This window comes from Gossypium hirsutum, chromosome A06 (assembly GCF_007990345.1).
Source record: "Gossypium hirsutum isolate 1008001.06 chromosome A06, Gossypium_hirsutum_v2.1, whole genome shotgun sequence".
Classification (NCBI taxonomy): Eukaryota; Viridiplantae; Streptophyta; class Magnoliopsida; order Malvales; family Malvaceae; genus Gossypium; species Gossypium hirsutum.
The window spans coordinates 126,657,244-126,675,022 of record NC_053429.1 but is presented as its reverse complement, the minus strand read 5'-3'; the positions used below and the strand labels follow the sequence as shown (position 1 = coordinate 126,675,022).

General features: G+C 34.6%; 2 protein-coding genes across 2 annotated transcripts; both read right to left on the bottom strand.

Moving 5' to 3' along the window:
• Window positions 1-6,290: 6,290 nt before the first annotated feature.
• LOC121230837 (solute carrier family 25 member 44) lies at window positions 6,291-7,919 on the bottom strand. The gene has a single exon (XM_041116310.1). It carries the CDS (start codon window positions 7,468-7,470, stop codon window positions 6,472-6,474), a length of 999 nt encoding a protein of 332 aa, XP_040972244.1. The 5' UTR covers window positions 7,471-7,919; the 3' UTR covers window positions 6,291-6,471.
• Window positions 7,920-9,888: 1,969 nt separating this feature from the next.
• Window positions 9,889-16,707, bottom strand: LOC121230836 (dihydrolipoyllysine-residue acetyltransferase component 2 of pyruvate dehydrogenase complex, mitochondrial). The gene is made up of 19 exons (XM_041116309.1): window positions 16,487-16,707; window positions 16,222-16,315; window positions 15,774-15,817; window positions 15,509-15,603; window positions 15,358-15,398; window positions 14,620-14,681; window positions 14,469-14,543; window positions 14,281-14,373; window positions 13,836-14,072; window positions 13,627-13,699; window positions 13,333-13,433; window positions 11,995-12,080; window positions 11,658-11,733; window positions 11,112-11,179; window positions 10,951-11,017; window positions 10,767-10,862; window positions 10,581-10,683; window positions 10,406-10,501; window positions 9,889-10,290 (listed from the first exon to the last, which is right to left on the bottom strand). The coding sequence occupies exons 1-19, from the start codon at window positions 16,523-16,525 to the stop codon at window positions 10,220-10,222; spliced, it is 1,617 nt and encodes a 538-aa protein (XP_040972243.1). The 5' UTR covers window positions 16,526-16,707; the 3' UTR covers window positions 9,889-10,219.
• Window positions 16,708-17,779: the final 1,072 nt, after the last annotated feature.

Sequence of the window (17,779 nt, the reverse complement as noted above, 5' to 3'; positions counted from 1 at the left end):
AAGGCTACGGTAGACTGTAACACAGCTTTCCAACTAATGGCTCCTCCAGAATAAGTGAAAACATAACCCGTCAGAGATCTTCTTTTGTCCAGATCTCCAGCATAATCAGAGTCCACATAGCCCGTGACACTGCTAGTGCAGTCACTCTGATCATATACCAAGCATAAATCTGCAGAACCTCTCAAGTACCTGAGAATCCATTTCACGGCCTGCCAGTGTTCCTTGCCAGGACAACTCATGTATCTGCTGACCACACTAACTGCATGTGAAATGTCTGGACGAGTGCAAACCATTGCATACATCACGCTTCCAACTGCACTCGAGTATGGAATGTGAGACATTTGCTGCTTTTCTTCATCAGATTGTGGTGACAACTCTGCAGAGAGTTTGAAATGTGGTGCCAACGGAGTACTCACAGTTTTCGCTTTATCCATGCCGAAGCGTTGAAGAACCTTTTCAATGTAGTTCTTCTGCGACACACGAAGCTTGCCCGCCTTGCGATCTCTGTGAATATCCATGCCCAAAATTTTCTTGGCAGCACCCAGATCCTTCATCTCGAACTCACCACTCAACTGCGACTTTAACTTGTTGATTTCCGACATGTTTTTGGAAGCAATTAACATGTCATCAACATACAGCAACAAATAAATGTGCGAACCATCTGAGAGCTTCCGATGATAGACACAAGCATCATAGTCACATCTTGTGTAACCATGCTGAATCATGAAGCTATCAAACCGCTTGTACCACTGCCTTGGGGATTGTTTCAATCCATATAAAGACTTCTTTAATAGACAGACATGGTCTTCTTTACCAGGAACTGTAAAACCCTCTGGTTGACGCATGTAGATTGTTTCCTCGAGCTCACCATGCAAGAACGCCGTTTTTACGTCAAGCTGCTCAAGTTCTAGATCAGACTTGGCCACCATGGCAAGTAATACACGAATGGAAGAATGCTTTACGACTGGGGAGAAAACTTCATTGTAGTCAATCCCCTCTTTCTGAGTGAAGCCTTTAGCAACCAATCGTGCCTTGAATCTAGTTGCTTCAACCCCTAGGATGCCTTCCTTTTTCTTGAAGACCCATTTGCAACCAACTATCTTCTGGTTACTTGGCGGCTTAACCAACTCCCAAGTATGGTTCTTGTGAAGAGATTCTATCTCCTCACTCATAGCAATTGCCCACTGTGCCGACTCATCACACGTGACAGCCTCATTATAACTGGAAGGTTCTATACCAATGGACTCCGCCACACTGAGCGCGAAAGACACCAGATTAGCGTAACGCGGATTTGGTTTGATTTGTCTCTTCGTTCTTCCAGTGGCAATGCTATATGGTTTTTCTTGAGGTGACTCATCTTCATCGGAATCTTGCACCTCAACTTGATCATCCTGGACTGAAGTACCTTCCGTAGGAATTGGAGCGTCCACCTGACACTCCACCTGCTTCTCAACACCGTGATCTCCCATTCTATCTGACTCCTCCTTTTCCCGGGAATTTGTGGTGGATCGAAGCATGGATGACTCATCAAAAGTCACATCTCTGCTGATGATGAACTTGGACGAAACCGGATCAGGACACCACAACCTGTATCCTTTCACCCCTTGGCCGTATCCAAGAAATATGCATTTCTTCGCCCTCGGTTTGAGTTTTCCCTCATTTACATGAGCATACGCAGGGCAGCCAAACACTCTTAAACCAGAGTAATCAGCAGGAGAACCAGACCATACTTCCTCAGGAGTCTTCAGCTCAATAGCTGTTGACGGAGATCTGTTAACCAAATAACAAGCAGTATTAACAGCTTCAGCCCAAAATTCTTCACCGAGCCCAGCATTTGATCGCATGCAACGAGCTCGCTCCAAGAGAGTTCTATTCATGCGTTCTGCAACTCCATTTTGTTGTGGTGTTCGACGAACAGTGCGGTGTCTCACTATTCCTTCATTTTTGCAGAACTCATTGAATTCACCTGAGCAAAACTCCAAGCCATTATCCGTCCGGAATCGCTTGATCTTCTTTCCTGTTTGATTTTCGATCAAAGCTTTAAATTGCTTGAAGTTGATGAGAACCTCATACTTGCTCTTCAGAAAATACACCCAAACCTTTCTCGAGTAATCATCGATAAAGGTAAGCAGATATCTGTAACCACCTTTAGAAATTGTCGGAGAAGGCCCCCAAAGGTCAGAATGGAAGTAATCCACTGTGCCTTTTGTCTTGTGAATCCCAGTGCTGAACTTTACCCGAGTCTGCTTACCGAAGACGCAGTGCTCACAGAAATTCAACTTTCCTGTACACTGCCCAGACAATAATCCTCGTTTGCTTAGCACCGATAAGCCTCTCTCGCTCATATGCCCGAGCCGCATATGCCATAACTTCGTGGTGTCAGAATCTAGATCATCTGATGATGACACTCCCGCAACACCTGTAACCGAGGAACCATCGAGGAAGTAAAGGCCCCGCTCCAAATTACCACGTATCACAGTCAAAGCACCCGAGAATACCTTGAGAACTCCACCTTCAGCAGAGTACCGAAAGCCTTTCTTGTCCAACGTACTCAAAGAGATCAAATTTTTCTTCATTTCTGGAATGTGCCGAACATCAGTTAGAGTTCTAACAATACCGTCAAACATCTTTATACGAACTGTGCCAATCCCCATGACTTGACATGCGTGGTCATTTCCCATTAGTACTGAACCAGAATGCTTCTCGTATGTTGAGAATGCATCTTTCGAAGTACTTATATGAAATGTAGCTCCCGTATCAAGAATCCATCTCCCACCAGCGTAAGAGTCGGATACTGCAAGAACGATCTCGGCATCACTTGAAGAATCTGCATCAGCTACATTCGCACGATCATTTTGTTGCTCCTGTGATTCTGATTTCTCCTTCCTTTTCGGACAATCTACCTTCATGTGCCCGTACTTCTTACAGTAGTAGCACTGTATTCTCTTCTTGGACTGCGATCTAGGATGGCTTTTACTTGAACTTCCACCCTTTGCCTTGGATCTTCCTCGAGCAACCAAGCCTTCGCCTTCATTGTTTTCGACCACCTTACCAGTGATTTTCTTCCTCAACTCACTGGAACTTAAGGCATTTTTCACCTCCTCTAGAGTCAGGTCATCACGACCGTACATCATTGTATCAACAAAATTCTCATACGAGGGAGGCAAAGAACACAAAACAATTATTGCTTGGTCCTCATCATCGATTTTGTTATCGATATTATTCAAATCCATGATAATGGAATTGAATTTATCCAGGTGCTGGGAAACAGGTGTACCTTCCTCCATCTTCAGGGCATAGAGTCTTTGCTTGAGGTAGAGCCGGTTCGTCAATGACTTCGTCATGTACTTGCTCTCTAACCGGAGCCACAAACCGGACGCGGTTTTCTCATCCGCTACTTCTCGTAGCACTTCATCTCCTAGACATAGCAGAATAGCACTATGTGCTCTTTCTAGCATGTCATCCTTTTGCTCTTCCGAAAGCGTGCTTGGTAATTTATCTTTACCAGACAATGCTTTTAGCAATCCTTGTTGAACCAGCACTGCCCGCATCTTGATGCGCCATAAACTGAAACTATTTTTCCCGGTAAATTTCTCGACATCATACTTAGTCGATGAAACACTTGTAGCCATAATTTGGAACCTTTGAATGAATGATAATATTTTCTTCCTGATGTGAAAGATCAGACAAAGCTGCAGTCACAGGGCAATTCAGAAAATATTATCACTCCTTCAACTACGCTCTGATACCAATTTGTTGCGGAAAGGATCGATTCGAGAACTCCGATATGACTACAAGTAAATTGACCGGAACGAAAAAATAAAGTGAACACAAGGATTTACGTGGTTCGGCTTTAATGCCTACGTCCACGGGCAGAGGCGAAAAAGAAATTTCACTATAACAAGATGAAGATTACAAGTGTTTTACACTCAAGACACAACCCGAGAACCTCACAACTCTCAACCCCTATAGAAAACCCGAAAGCTAAAATCCTAGCTTTCAAAGAACAAGCTTTGCTCTCTCTTGGTTTGGGATGATAAATATGGCTAATGAACCTCTCTATTTATAAGAGAGTTCAAGGACATAATTGTCCAAAACTTTGGCAAAGATTTGTGGTTGAAAATGGACACCAACAACCATCCACTAATCCACTACCACCAACAACCCACTACCAACAACAACAATCCACTACCAATTTTAAGCCATTTCTTAACAAATAATTTTATTATAAAGTGTAATGTTATATTCTGTGAACTATAAACCTGATAATGATGGATTAGTGGAGTTGAGGTTTTGATTAAAAAAAAGAAGATAATTGTAATAGAAATAGTCATTATAGGATTCGATTTTAAAATTTTTATTTGGTCTCGTGATTATAAGTTGTTCATCCATAAAATTTCGCATGTAGTACTTTATTTCAATAGCTTTTTTTTGAATGTAATATATGTAACGTGAGTATATCCTTATTGTTTGTGTGTGAGTACTAACTCTTGAATTTGAATAATATATATTCTTTTCTAAAACAAATAACTAATTAGTGAAAAATAAAATGATTCTGCAAATTCTTATTTCTCATATCCTTCCAAATATAATTTATTTATAAGATACTTGTTAAATACATGAAAGTTTTGAAATCAATTGAGCAAACTTAGTCTCGTAAACATATTCTTTCAAAACTTCTTTGAACGTATAAAAATTTTAAAAATAAAAGCATTTTCTTTAAATATATATTTACTAAATTATGATTTACCTAATTGAAAAAAAATTATGCAATATATTATAAAAGTTTGATATGATAATCATATACCGATTAGGTTGAAACGATGAAGTTGACATGGTAAAGGCAATGATATTTTAAGTTTAAATTTTATTAGATGTACAGTTTTTTAAAATTAAATAATGAATTTTTGATAATTTTACAGTTAAATTTAAGCCATTGGCACTGAATCAAATTATTAAATAATATAGATATCTAATGTTAACACGAGAATTTGCCAACTATTAGCTTAGTGACAACTTATCTACTTTCTCTTCGGTCATTCCTATTACTGAGAAGTTTTCGTTCCAATAATTATAGTATTTTGTCAAAACTTTGAAATTTAGATTATATATATATTATTAGAGTTATGTGATCCGAATCCTGTTTAACCAGGTTTAGAAAGTTCGATGTACAATTTATTTGTTAAAGAAATAAAATAGAAAGACAAAATTAGATATTTGTGCTCGACCGAAATGCCCGCCTGAAAGTGGGAGGCTTTGGGCAAAAATATTAGCCCGAAAAATGGGTTTTGGGAAAAAATAAGGTCTATTTTAAAATGGGTCGAGCTTCAGGTAAGACATTTTTGGCCCAAGTCTAACTTGACTCGAATTCACTAAATGACAAAAAAATTTGTATTTTTTTGTCATTTTAATGGTATTTTTTTTATTTTGCTACCATTTCACTATTATATTGCTACAATTTTGTTATTATTATTTGAATATCGTATAACACTATAACATTTGTTTTATTGTTAATTTTGTTATTATTTTAGAGACATTTTTTTGTTAAGTTGCATCTATAATTGTATTATTTAAGTATACATATTTTTAAAATTTATTTTCAACTTGTTCGGAAATATTTATTTTAATATTTTTAGTATTTATTATTATTATATATATTTAAAAATTATGTAAAAATATATAATATATTTTTTTAATAATATGAGCAGGCCAGGTCGAGCCCTAATTTTAGCATTTTTATTCCCATCAGGCTTGGACAAATTTTTGGGCCAAATTAGGCCCAAAACTAATAAATGGGCTTAAAATTTTGTTTGGACCTAGCTTAACCCATGATCACCTCTAATTTATGGGGACGAATGTCTAAGGGCCGAACTACTTCTATTAGATGAGTTGATTAACCTTAAAAACTATGCATATTATCATTTTTCAATATTAGTAAATTTCTCTTTTTATCTGTGATATTTTCTATGTAAAATCAACATGTTCTTATTTTTTTTATTAATTTACTATCATTCCTATCGTCATTATCGATTTATATAATTTTTAAATCGAACTTAAATTAATAAAAAGAATTCGCTTACTATCCGTATAATTAAACAAATGATATTATAATAAACCTATATTTAAAAAAAAATATTAACATATGAATCTAAATAACATAAAAAAAATTTCACAATTTCTTAAAATCCTTTATAAACCATAAGTTCATCCAAAGGGTAACTAGTGTAGAGGAAGTATATTTTATATTTAAACCTGCAACCACATTTACATTCACCAACAAAAACCAAGGCTAGACTTAAAGTTATATATATATATATCAAAGCATAATTTAGACAAAAATCAAAGAACCCAAAGCAAAAAAAAAAAAAACATGTTTTTCCATTTTTTTTTTGGTTATATATTGCTCAAACTCTTCATTTTCTGTATTGAATATTTACCCGTATTTGAGTAACATAGCCTATTGATCTTCATTTACAACAAGCCCTCTTGGTTCTTAGCTGATAATCGTTTCAAAAACTCATAAGTAGTGATCATTGTTGTTGCAGATATTGACATTGAAGCCCACCTTGGTCCCAATCCTCTATAACAAGCAAGCCATCCTCCTTCTTTAACCAAATTCCTCACGGTTTGCCCGATTGTCGGTCCGCGCAGCCGGTTCTCTTCTCCGTCTAAGACCTGTAACCGGGTCTTGATAGTATCGAGCGGCATTGTGATCAATGCCGATATCCCACCTGCCATTGCCGCACTCGCTCCTTGAACCGCCATTACCGTCTTTGAATCAGGCCGAATTGTTTCATCCCCGCCGCCTTTTAAGTAACATCCAATGCCTCCCCAAACAAGTCTTTGAGCAACTGAGTAAGATGCCCACCATACTGCATTTGATGGTGCATATGTTAAAATTGATATACCGAAGCCTCTATATAATCCCTTTGGACCATGTGAGTTCACTATTTTCCTAAAGGCATCAATCCCATTTACATATCTACATTGTGATGGGCTACTTTGAACCATTAGCCTTTGGCTAACCACATCAATTGGGGTCCAAACAAGTTGAGCCACCATCGCGGCGGTTAATCCGGCGACCGCATTAGCTATCGCCGCTGCCGTTGGTTCAGGAAACCCTAATTTAACAGTGGTGCTCCCTACATTACTTTTGGTTACTTCAAGGGCAGCCATGTAAAGTGCTCGAGCTGGGATTGTTCCCATTAATGAAGTGCCGAAACCTCGGTATAATCCCTGGAAACCGCCATGTTTAACGATGGAAAACGCCGTTCTGATGCCGGAAAGTTTTACTTGAGCAACCTGCTGCCGTGTTTTGACTAAAACTACGGGATAAAGGGTCGCCGATACGCCGGAAAATAACGCCGCACCTAAGAAGAAAAACTTGGATTTATCAAGCATTTCCCAATCTATATCAGCCGGAATATGAATCTCTTGCGCCGATTCTTCCTCGGCCGCACTTATATTCATCTTTGCCACTTTCAAAGACTCGAAAAAACCCTAACCCTAAAAATACCCAAAAAATTTTAAAAAGAAGAAGCAATATATCTACCTATATATGTATGATCGGAAATATATACAAAAAAAAATCAAGAAATTAACATTGAAACTATACAAATAGAGAAAAGCCCAACACCACCGTCACAATGAAAATTATGAACGGGATTTTTTTCTCTTGCGAAACCAGGTTTTGGATCGAACGTTAATTACAGCACAGGGATCTATCATTTCCTTTCGGGGATAAAAGAAAAAGAGATTGATTAATCGATCGAATTTAGAACATATACGATTTCTATTAATCAGCTAACGGGAGACTCGACCATCGTCGTCCCCGCCGGCGACGGAACTCCGGTGAGTTCGGATCTCGCAAGAGTGAGAGAGCAAAATAGTGACAAATGAAGTTTAAAAATATAGAATAGAAAAACTGAAGGGAAAAAATAGGGTTATTTAAAGAAGTGGGTGACCGGAAATTAACGGTGAAAGATTTGAGGTAGGAAGAGAATTTGTTGTACAGTAAAAGAAGGGGAAACTGACAAGTGTCGGTTATAGATTAGGTATATGTATGTGTATATATCATTATTTTAAAGCTTTTATCCGTATGGTTTTTAATTCTCTGCGGTTGGTTCTCTAAGATGAATCAAATTTCACCCATTGATAACTTAGTAGGTTTGTGAATTTGCACTAGAGTTGTTTATGTCTCGAGATTCGAGAGGTCGATTTGATTAGATTTTTATTTAAATTTTTTTAGTTTGAATTTAGTAATTATTGTCATATTAGGATCTAAATTTTTTTTCTTTCTAATTTAGTCTCTAAACTTAACCGTTGTTAAGCTATGTTTAATAAATTGAAAAATAAGTGTTAAATTTAAATTATAAACTTTGTTGGGTAAATTGTTTAAAATTTAATACAGAATAGTGCCTATCTACTTATCATTTTCTACTATTTATAATAGAAAACAGTAGTTTTTAATTTTCACTGTGGGCTATCAAATGTGTCTAAATTATTGAAAATATTAAATTTTTAACACTTTATTAAAGAAAGCTTTGGTGATTCAACTTGGTAATATTGTCAAGTTCAAGGACTAATTTAAAAAAAAATTCAACAATATAAAAACATTTACTTAATTTAAGCTTCTATATGAAAATAATGATCAAATTTAAAGGCTAATTTAGAAAAAAAACTTCAAATTCTAACATAAAAGTTGTAGCCAAATTAAATTCAAATAGTGATTTTTCTCTTTATTTAATTTCACTTTGTTAATTCCAATGTTTGGATTATTTGTATTTTGTATAACGTAGGCGGTGATGCAGAGGATTTAAACCGGTTTCCGTGAGGGTGACTGTGTTGATGACGTGTAGTCCATATCCATTGAAAGTATTGCGTGTGTCCCAGCACATGCTTAGGAAAACTTGTTGACTTTTATGACTAAAATGTTTCATCAGCCGGATCAAGCCCAGCCTTTCACTTTCTCTTACCTAAGTTTAGGTCCAACCGGTTGAAAAAAACTAGCTTTATTGTTCATGGTAATTATTAAATTTTATAAAATTACTATTTGATACATTATTAATGTATTTTTTTATTTTATAAGTAATTTAAAAATTACTATTTGTGTTTTTAAATATTTATTTTTTAATATTTTACTATAATCATATAAAATACTTGTCAATATCCTAGCTATGCTTGTGTAGAGGAAATTGAGAAGTGTCCTATAGATTATGTAAAATATTAAAAAAGAGATAAATGTCAAATTTTCAACGCTACTTATAACAAAAAATACTACTAAAGTACCAAATACCAATTCAAAATTTAATAGCATATAAATATATATAACCAAGCTACACTTGAGTAATTATAAACTTGAATTTGACTTAAAATTTGAGATTTAATACACGATTTGAATTTAATCGAGAATTAATTTTTAAACTTGAACTTTAGTTAAGACATAATTAAACTATTTGAACTAATACTTATCAAAATAAGGGTGAAAATGTAATTTTATGTTATGAAAAATATTAAAATAGAATGTGTATTTTCGTGTAGCATACATCAGGGTGAGACGTAATAATTTGTGTATTTAGGTAATATTTAAGGTGAAATTTTTTGTGATAACACTACTTTACACAAAATATTATGCAGGCAATAATAAATGATACAATCGAGTAATATATTGTAATTTTTGTTGCATAATCCATTACAAAATTTATAGTAAGTATTATAATGAGAGAAATATATTTGTAGTAACACGAAATTTTGAGAGTTTTGTTTATTATTGGAAAAATATTACATATCTAAACTACTGTTCGAATAAGTATACGATTTTCTAGATTTAATTTCTCGGTCTTAGGAGTTGTTGATTCAAACAAAGAAAAGAATAATGATGCTAAATCATAACAAAGTGGAAGCATTCTGATTATAGTTAAGAAAAAGCAATGAAAATGTGATGGGTTTAGCAATTGCCTATACCCGAAAAATCATTTCCAAGTTTTATTCACAGTATAAGGGACCTATGTGAAATGGGGGTTATTACATTCTATGTGAGGTGAACTCCAGTTCCTCGATTGTCTATCGATCCTTCTTCCTTATTCCCGAAAAATATTAATTCGGTGTGACAAAAATCGATTCGGAATATGTGTAATGCACTCAACGCCCCATTGTGAAAATAATCATAGCAGGGAAATGTGTCTAAAACCAAAAAGAAAAGCCAGAATCACCGGTTGATTTAGAGCAACATTGATTCCGGATTCTCAATGTAGCCTTTGAAAGCTTTAAGCCATTCAGCACCAATTGCACCTAAGAGAACAGTAAGTCGAGTTAATTAGATTTGTGTGCCTAAAGGACACTGAGATGATGTTCGATGTTTTAACTTGGCTTAATCATTTATTACTGGGAGTCTAGAACTATGTACCGTCGATGACACGATGATCACAGCTTAGTGTTACGGACATGAACGATGCAAACTGGAACTGCTCGGGACCGGAGCTAGTGATAACCCTTTTCTCAGCTGTACACAGTGAATTCCAGTGATTACGAAGGAGGAGTGAATATGACTTGAGTTGGGAAAATTTAAGGGAAAATCTTACCAGACCCAACAGCGAGGATTCCTGATTGAGGAGGATTAATTATGGCACAAAATTGCTTGATACCAAAGGGCCCTCCCAAGTTAGAAACTGTAAACGTACCGCCCTGCAAAGAGACAAAACCCGACATGTATATAATCCATATAGATCCAATGACACTATCATACTATCCTATCCATAATTATTTACCTCATAATCTTCGGGTTTTAGGCTATTTTCTTTGGCTTTTTGTGCCAACTGCTTGACCTCCAAAGAAATTGAGGACAATCCTTTCTTATCTGCATTCTGCAATACGTAAAATAAAGGGATCAGTTAAACTAGAAAAGCACGGACAGAATGAGGAAAACAGCAATAAGTTGAAATGATTGCGCACCCTGATCACAGGGACATAAAGTCCATTTTCTGTCTGCACTGCTACATTAATATTGACATTGTTATACCTGGGTTAGAAGCAGAAGAAGATGAGTCATAATGATATGCATTATCGGTTTATCACTAGTGAATTGATCGGTTTGTCAGTAAATATATACTCACTGGCGAATATAGTCATCTGTCCATGAACTATTGCACTGAGGAACCTTCCGGAGAGCCAATGCAGCAGCCTGCAGTCAAAAAAGACTTCTAAGTATCTTAAATGAAAATTGCAATATTCTAATGGCGGTTTAGTTAGGAAAAATCAAATATGCACTAATTTCTTCTCTGCAGAAGCAGTATATTACCATTTACGTGAAAGCATTCATTTCAGACTACATTTGAATTAAATATTTCCAAAAGAAAACAATGATTTGAGAAATGGTTATGTAATTTCATGTAATGATTGAAGGTTAATATGGACGAAAAAGCAAATACATGTAACAAGGCATGAACTTGATCAAGAATTGCCATGTGAAATCAACATTATAATAACCACTTGCCATTTCACAAAAACCTATAGGAAAAACCTTGGACCACATCAAAAGCAACAAATGAGGAACCACTTCAAACATCTCAAAGCTCGACAATTAAACGTATTGAAAGTTGTCAACCTTGAACTTCAAGGGAAAAACAAAAGAAAAAAAAAACAGAAGGAAAGTTGTTTACCTTGATTACAAGATCATTGACAGAAATACGCTTCCCGCCTGAAGCTTCCTGTAATGAGTTGAGTTGGCTTCGCAAACTGCATGCAAAGAAACAATTCAAAATTATCAGATATATCATATAATTGCATACCATTTAAAAGATCAAAGCAGGTAAAAGTATCTTGAAGTCAGATTGCATTTTGCCTCCCCTACTCAAAAAATGGGCAAATTAGTCCCTATAAGTTAAATCAAAGAGCAAAGAGCAAATTAGTCAGGTTTTTTATTAGAGGGGGAAAAATGCAATCTGACTCTTAGTACAAGGACGTCCATGATACTTTTACAGATCAAAGCAATATTACTTCAGAAGTTTGTCAACACATGTATCCACTGTTAAATAGTAATGTGGGATGGTCTGCTTTGAGATTAATAAGCCTGATGCAGTGACCTGTCAAAAATGATAGCAGAAATTAGACTCACAAAGCACATTATTATAAAAGAAACAAAGTAATTGACATTGAAATGAGGAGACAACAAAGAAGTTAAAAGATACCGACTTCTCTGTATTCTCATGCAAAAATGGTCAAATTTGGAACTTTGCTATTTAATAGTAAGTTGATTTCTGACTCAGGCAATTTTAGGGTCATTTAAGAGTGCCACAAGGATGGTTATTTTAGAAGGGTTTCCAGCTTTTAGTTTTGTGAGATTAGGGTAGAAAAAACAGCAGTGATAAATGATAGGCAAAATAATAATAAAATATGTAACCTCTATATATCAATACCCACTCATTTTGTGCTATTTAAAGTTGCCAATCCTTTTTGACACACTCTTGCCTTAGGCCTATGATTGGAGGGTGCTTCTACCCAATTCATTGGAACCAGTGAGACTGGAATTCTCATGGGACCATGTTTTGGGTACGTTTTCTACAGATTTATTTACCTTAAACTTTTCGAAAATTTAACACTACATGTTGATTTTTCTAATGTATATCATTAAAGTAACCTACAAATGTCAAACTATTCGCACAGAGATGATCTTCAGAAAGATCAAGAAAAGGTATTTTGAGAATTACTAAGGGTATTGTGAGATTTCAAAAAATTTGAAAAACCAATCTGTAAGTAGATGATGCCTATCTGACCTTGGTGTACTTGGGGGTTAGGCTGGGAGGATTGTATTTAGAAAAAAATTCAAATCATTCTTCAAATTAAAAAAAAAAATTACAACACTCTACTAAAGCTTACAAAAAAATAATAATAACAAACTTATTGGAAAGTCATATGCTTCTTGTTGAAGCAAAAACTCAACTAATTTGTATTTTAAAAATTAAAAATAGGAAAATTGTTCCTCAAACATTGCTGAGATAAAAAAAATGTTATTGGTATACCTATTTCTTTTCCTTACTAATTGAAGTTCAGAAAATACACATTTATCAAACGCGTCACATAAATCAAATAAATACCATCATAACAGAACAGTAATTGAGAAAAAAATTAATTACATCTTCTAAATCCCGCCGTGTAGCACGGTTACCTTTCAAATTTAATGCAGATTATCACAAAAACAAAATCAAATGCATAAATTCTACAAAGGGGACCATCTACTAAGAAGTAGATGCATAGAATAAAGCCCATGTACCATAAATGCTTAACAACTTTGGACTTTCATTAAAATTATAAAAATAATGACAATTTTTAACTAACCTTTCTTATCTGAGAATGAGGGATATCTACATAATCTAGAGCTTCAAGTTTTCCATCCTTTGTCTTAGGTGTTGGTGCTGAAACATCCTTCCCACGTGAAGCTACAATAAAGTGAAACCACCCCAGTAATCACAAGCAGTGACAGTAATACAGAAACCAATACTATTGAAGATACTGAAAAGGCAAAAGGATTTGTTGGAGGGGGGAAGAGCCATTCTTTACTATATAGCATTACTCATCAGGGTCAAAATTTGCAACAGCATTGGTTATGCTGCAGAAATTTAAATATGATACCTAAGTAATCTTCAATATCAGCCTTCACAATGCGCCCATCAGGACCTGTTCCTTTGATACTAGAGAGAGGTACCTATATTTTTATCCAAAGGAGTGGAGAAATGTTAAAAGAGATTGATATAAATGATTCTATAATCTATCCTTATAGTAACGACTTTTCTCTCAACAAGAAAATCCCAGTTACGGCACTCATATATAATATAACTGACCTTGTGATCTTCAGCCATTTTTCTTGCAAGTGGACTTGCAAAAAGACGATCTTCCGAAGGAGGTGAACAGGGCTTGGACTTAGCCTCTGGTGAACTAACTGGTTGTTGAACAGGCTCCTGCTTAGGTGGAGGAGCTGCTGGCTCCTTTGCTGCAGGAGCACCAGAATCTGATGTTGAAGGACTATAGTCCTTGAACTTTGCAATATCCTCCTCCTCTTCAACGGTGATGGCAATTATCTACACAAGAACAAATAAATAATATTAACTGCACAAATATTGACATAAATTGTATTTGATTCTGGTAGCAAAAGAGCAACAGACAGAAGATCTAATACAAAGCCAAGATGCTGCTTCTTTATTTACTAGTCATACAAACTCCCCTATCCACAAAAGGGAGGACCAAAGAAAGATAAATATGTGCACATGACTGCCACAAAATCATTACCTCACCAACTTTGATTTCTTTTGATCCATCTCCCTTTATAATCTTGGCAAGGTAACCTTCTTCCATGCATTCCATCTCAACGGTTGCTTTATCCTTCAAACAATAAACAAAGTTGTAAAATAAAATACTGGCTTCTGATAAGAGCAAAGTAAATGAAGAAATTTTATCTGGACAGGAGAAAACCTTACAGTTTCAACTTCGCACAGCACTTCGCCAGGATTCACTTTATCACCCTCTTTCTTCAACCATCTAGCAATATTTCCCTGCATAAATGGAAAACTTAAAAGAAAACCACAAAATATTTTATGATATTTTGCAAAGATCTAGAACAGTTCACACCTCTGTCATTGTGGGAGAGAGTGAAGGCATTCCGATCTCTTGGTGAGGAGGGAGGCTTGAAACTTTATAATATTAGCAATATTGAGTATGTCATGCAACAAAAAATGATGAAACAGTTAATAAACAATGTAAAACCCTTGAACCGATGCACAGGGTTCAACTTAAAACACTTTTTAAACATCATTTCAACTGCCATGTTCTCAGCCATAAATATAACAAACCTATATACTGGTGAAAACAACTTGAAAAATCTAAATATGCTACATCAATCCAGCATAACCTAAGTGATAAAACTAGAACAACAAAAATAGTAATAAAGAAAGGTTCTATAGCAATGCCTTGTAAAAGAGAGAAGAAGAATGAACTATAGTAATAATGCCTTGCTTCTTAAATATAGTGCAGTCACATTACTTATTATTCAGAAACCAGATAAACAAGCTTCATATTACACAAATTTATTACCCATAAACTACATTCCTATCATCTGAGCTGTCCCATAAAGAAGGGTATTGAACAAGCCACAGAAGGAATTAAGAATAATATAATATTACAGCTCATCAATAAAGTCACAAATTAGCATTTGGCATGAAGTTAGTAGGTTCATAAGTTAAACACACATTCTTGTTGTAATCACTAGTCAGTGCACATCTTTTCACAATTTAAAAAATAGGCTCCTTCAGAGAATACAAAGTAGAAGATACCAGTACAACCTATGACATTTAAAGCAATAATCTATACCTGCATCTGATGCAAATCCTCTCCTTGACTGTACCTGAGAACTGATAATGGATAGAGGGAAAATGTTTAGATGCTTGAAATGATTAAAAAGCCATTACTAGGAAATAGTAAAATTTTCCAATAAGATCACAAAAAATGCTGGAATGAATACCATGTGAGCTCTCTGCTGTATGCCACACCAACTGTTGGAATTCCCAATCTCATTATTGCCCTAGAACAATTGTTCCTAGGTAAACCAGATGATACCTGCATAACAAGATGTGGAACAGCTAGTATTGGCAAACCAAGTCTTGAATTCAATCAAGAATGTAATACACAAGCAGAGCATAGTCTGCAGCAAAGAAAAAGGAAAATTATGAAACAAAAATGCTACACTAATTATTGCTCCACCCATGATAAAAAGAGGAGGCACTTACATGGTTACATGCAACAAACTTGGATACCCTCTCTCTTTCTGCAGCTGCATAACCAAAATTTTATCGACTCCATTATGCTTTCAGAAAACTGACAAATTATTACCTCTCACTAAATACAATTACAAGTTAAAAAGTAAAAATTAGTAAACCAGCCGGTTGGTACGAGTGAACCTAGCAAGAAATATAAGCAAACCTTACAAGATATGATAAAACCTTCAATAAAACCATCTAACTGGGAGGCTTTTGATTGTCTACTTAGCTGAATAAAACACAAAATAGCTCTTATGCTTAATGATTGTAGAAAGCTTGATATTTATGCTACTCGGACTCAAGTGTGAGTATCAGATACAGGTACAAGCCCAACATTCATATGTTCAATTCTTTTAAGTTTTCCACCCTAACATACATGAGAAACAAGTAAGAAAACTATCTGGATAGCATTATGTACCTTCAATTTTACAAACAGAGGATTGTGCTCCATTGGAAAAGCAACGAACCAAAACAGCATGATCTTGCCGCAATAAGTTAGGAACATTCCTTAACTGTAATAACAGAAATTCAGAACAAATAACAAAGCTAAAAAAAAAAACATAAATAAAAAGCTACAATTCGACCATGATCTATAAACGAATTTGAATCTAGGACTGACTCAAAGTCATCCATACATACATCCATTATCCATACATACAAGTAACGAATCGTGAATTGGGTACCTTTTTAGAGTGATTGATGATACGAGATGCGTAAGCCATGATTTTCAAAGATCACAGCAAATTTATTCAAAGCAATGGAAAAGAAAAAAGGAAAATAAAGGAGGAAAATAAATTATGTTCTAAATTGATGAAGAGAGCAAGAAAAATAGAATTTTTTTTTTCTTTTTAAATTTTATTCGGTTAGGTAGGAAGAAAAAAAAAGTGGGAAGGTTTAGGGTTTGGCCGCACGAGGGATCTGACGTCACCTAATTTTTTAATTGCTTTTCTGTTTGTTTTGAGAGGAAAAAAATATAATTAATCTTATCGTTACATAAAAAATTAAATACCTAATTTCTTCATAATTTTAAAATTTTAAATTGATTAGTCACATCAAATTAAATTAAAATTTTTATGATAGTATTCATCTATTCCAATTGCTTTCCAGTTTTGCATTGAAATTTTTATATTTTTAAAAATATAATTTTTAATTAAATTAAATTAAAGGGTATTGAATTATTGTAAGTTTATATTTTGGTTACTTAATTTCATAATTTTACAATATAGTCATTAAATTATTTGAAAGTTTTCATTTAAGTTATTGAATTGTTAAGTTTTTTTTTCTTACAAGCCTAACTGACGAGTTTTAAGCGGCGATTCAACAAACGGTACTTATTAATGAGTAAACAAACATAATTTAGATTTAAGTTGATCTTATGATCAATGTTGGAGATTGGATAAGAAAACTATTCAAATTTTAGTTTACAGATTTATGACATTCAAAGTTATTCCATAAAAAAAAACTAAATCATACAAGAAGAGGAAAACGAAAGTTTTCAGTTGGTGTTGGTGGTGTGAATGGAGAAGTAGGTGTGTTCATATTTCGATTAAAATCTAATTAACCGACTGAACCGATCTAATTTAGTTAATCGGTCGGTAGTCGAACTTAGTTTGATCGAAGGTCGGTCAATGATTTTTTGGAATTTCATTATCGGTTAATTCGGTTCGAAATCAGATAATTAACCGAACTTAATAATTATGTAGTGTTTTAAGGCTTAATTTTTCGGTTAATTCAGTTAATTTTCAAGACAAATGAACATCATCAATGTATTTTTTATATGTTTTATATTTGTTTTAATAAAAAAACAAAAAAAATATAAATTTCGATTAACTATTAAATGATTATACAATTCGATTAATTCGATTAATACTAGTTCCGTTCGATTAATAACCGAATCAATTGTTTGAATACCTCTACGGAGAAGACCATACAACGGCAATTTTTATAGTCTAATTACTCAAACAAAATTTTTTAAA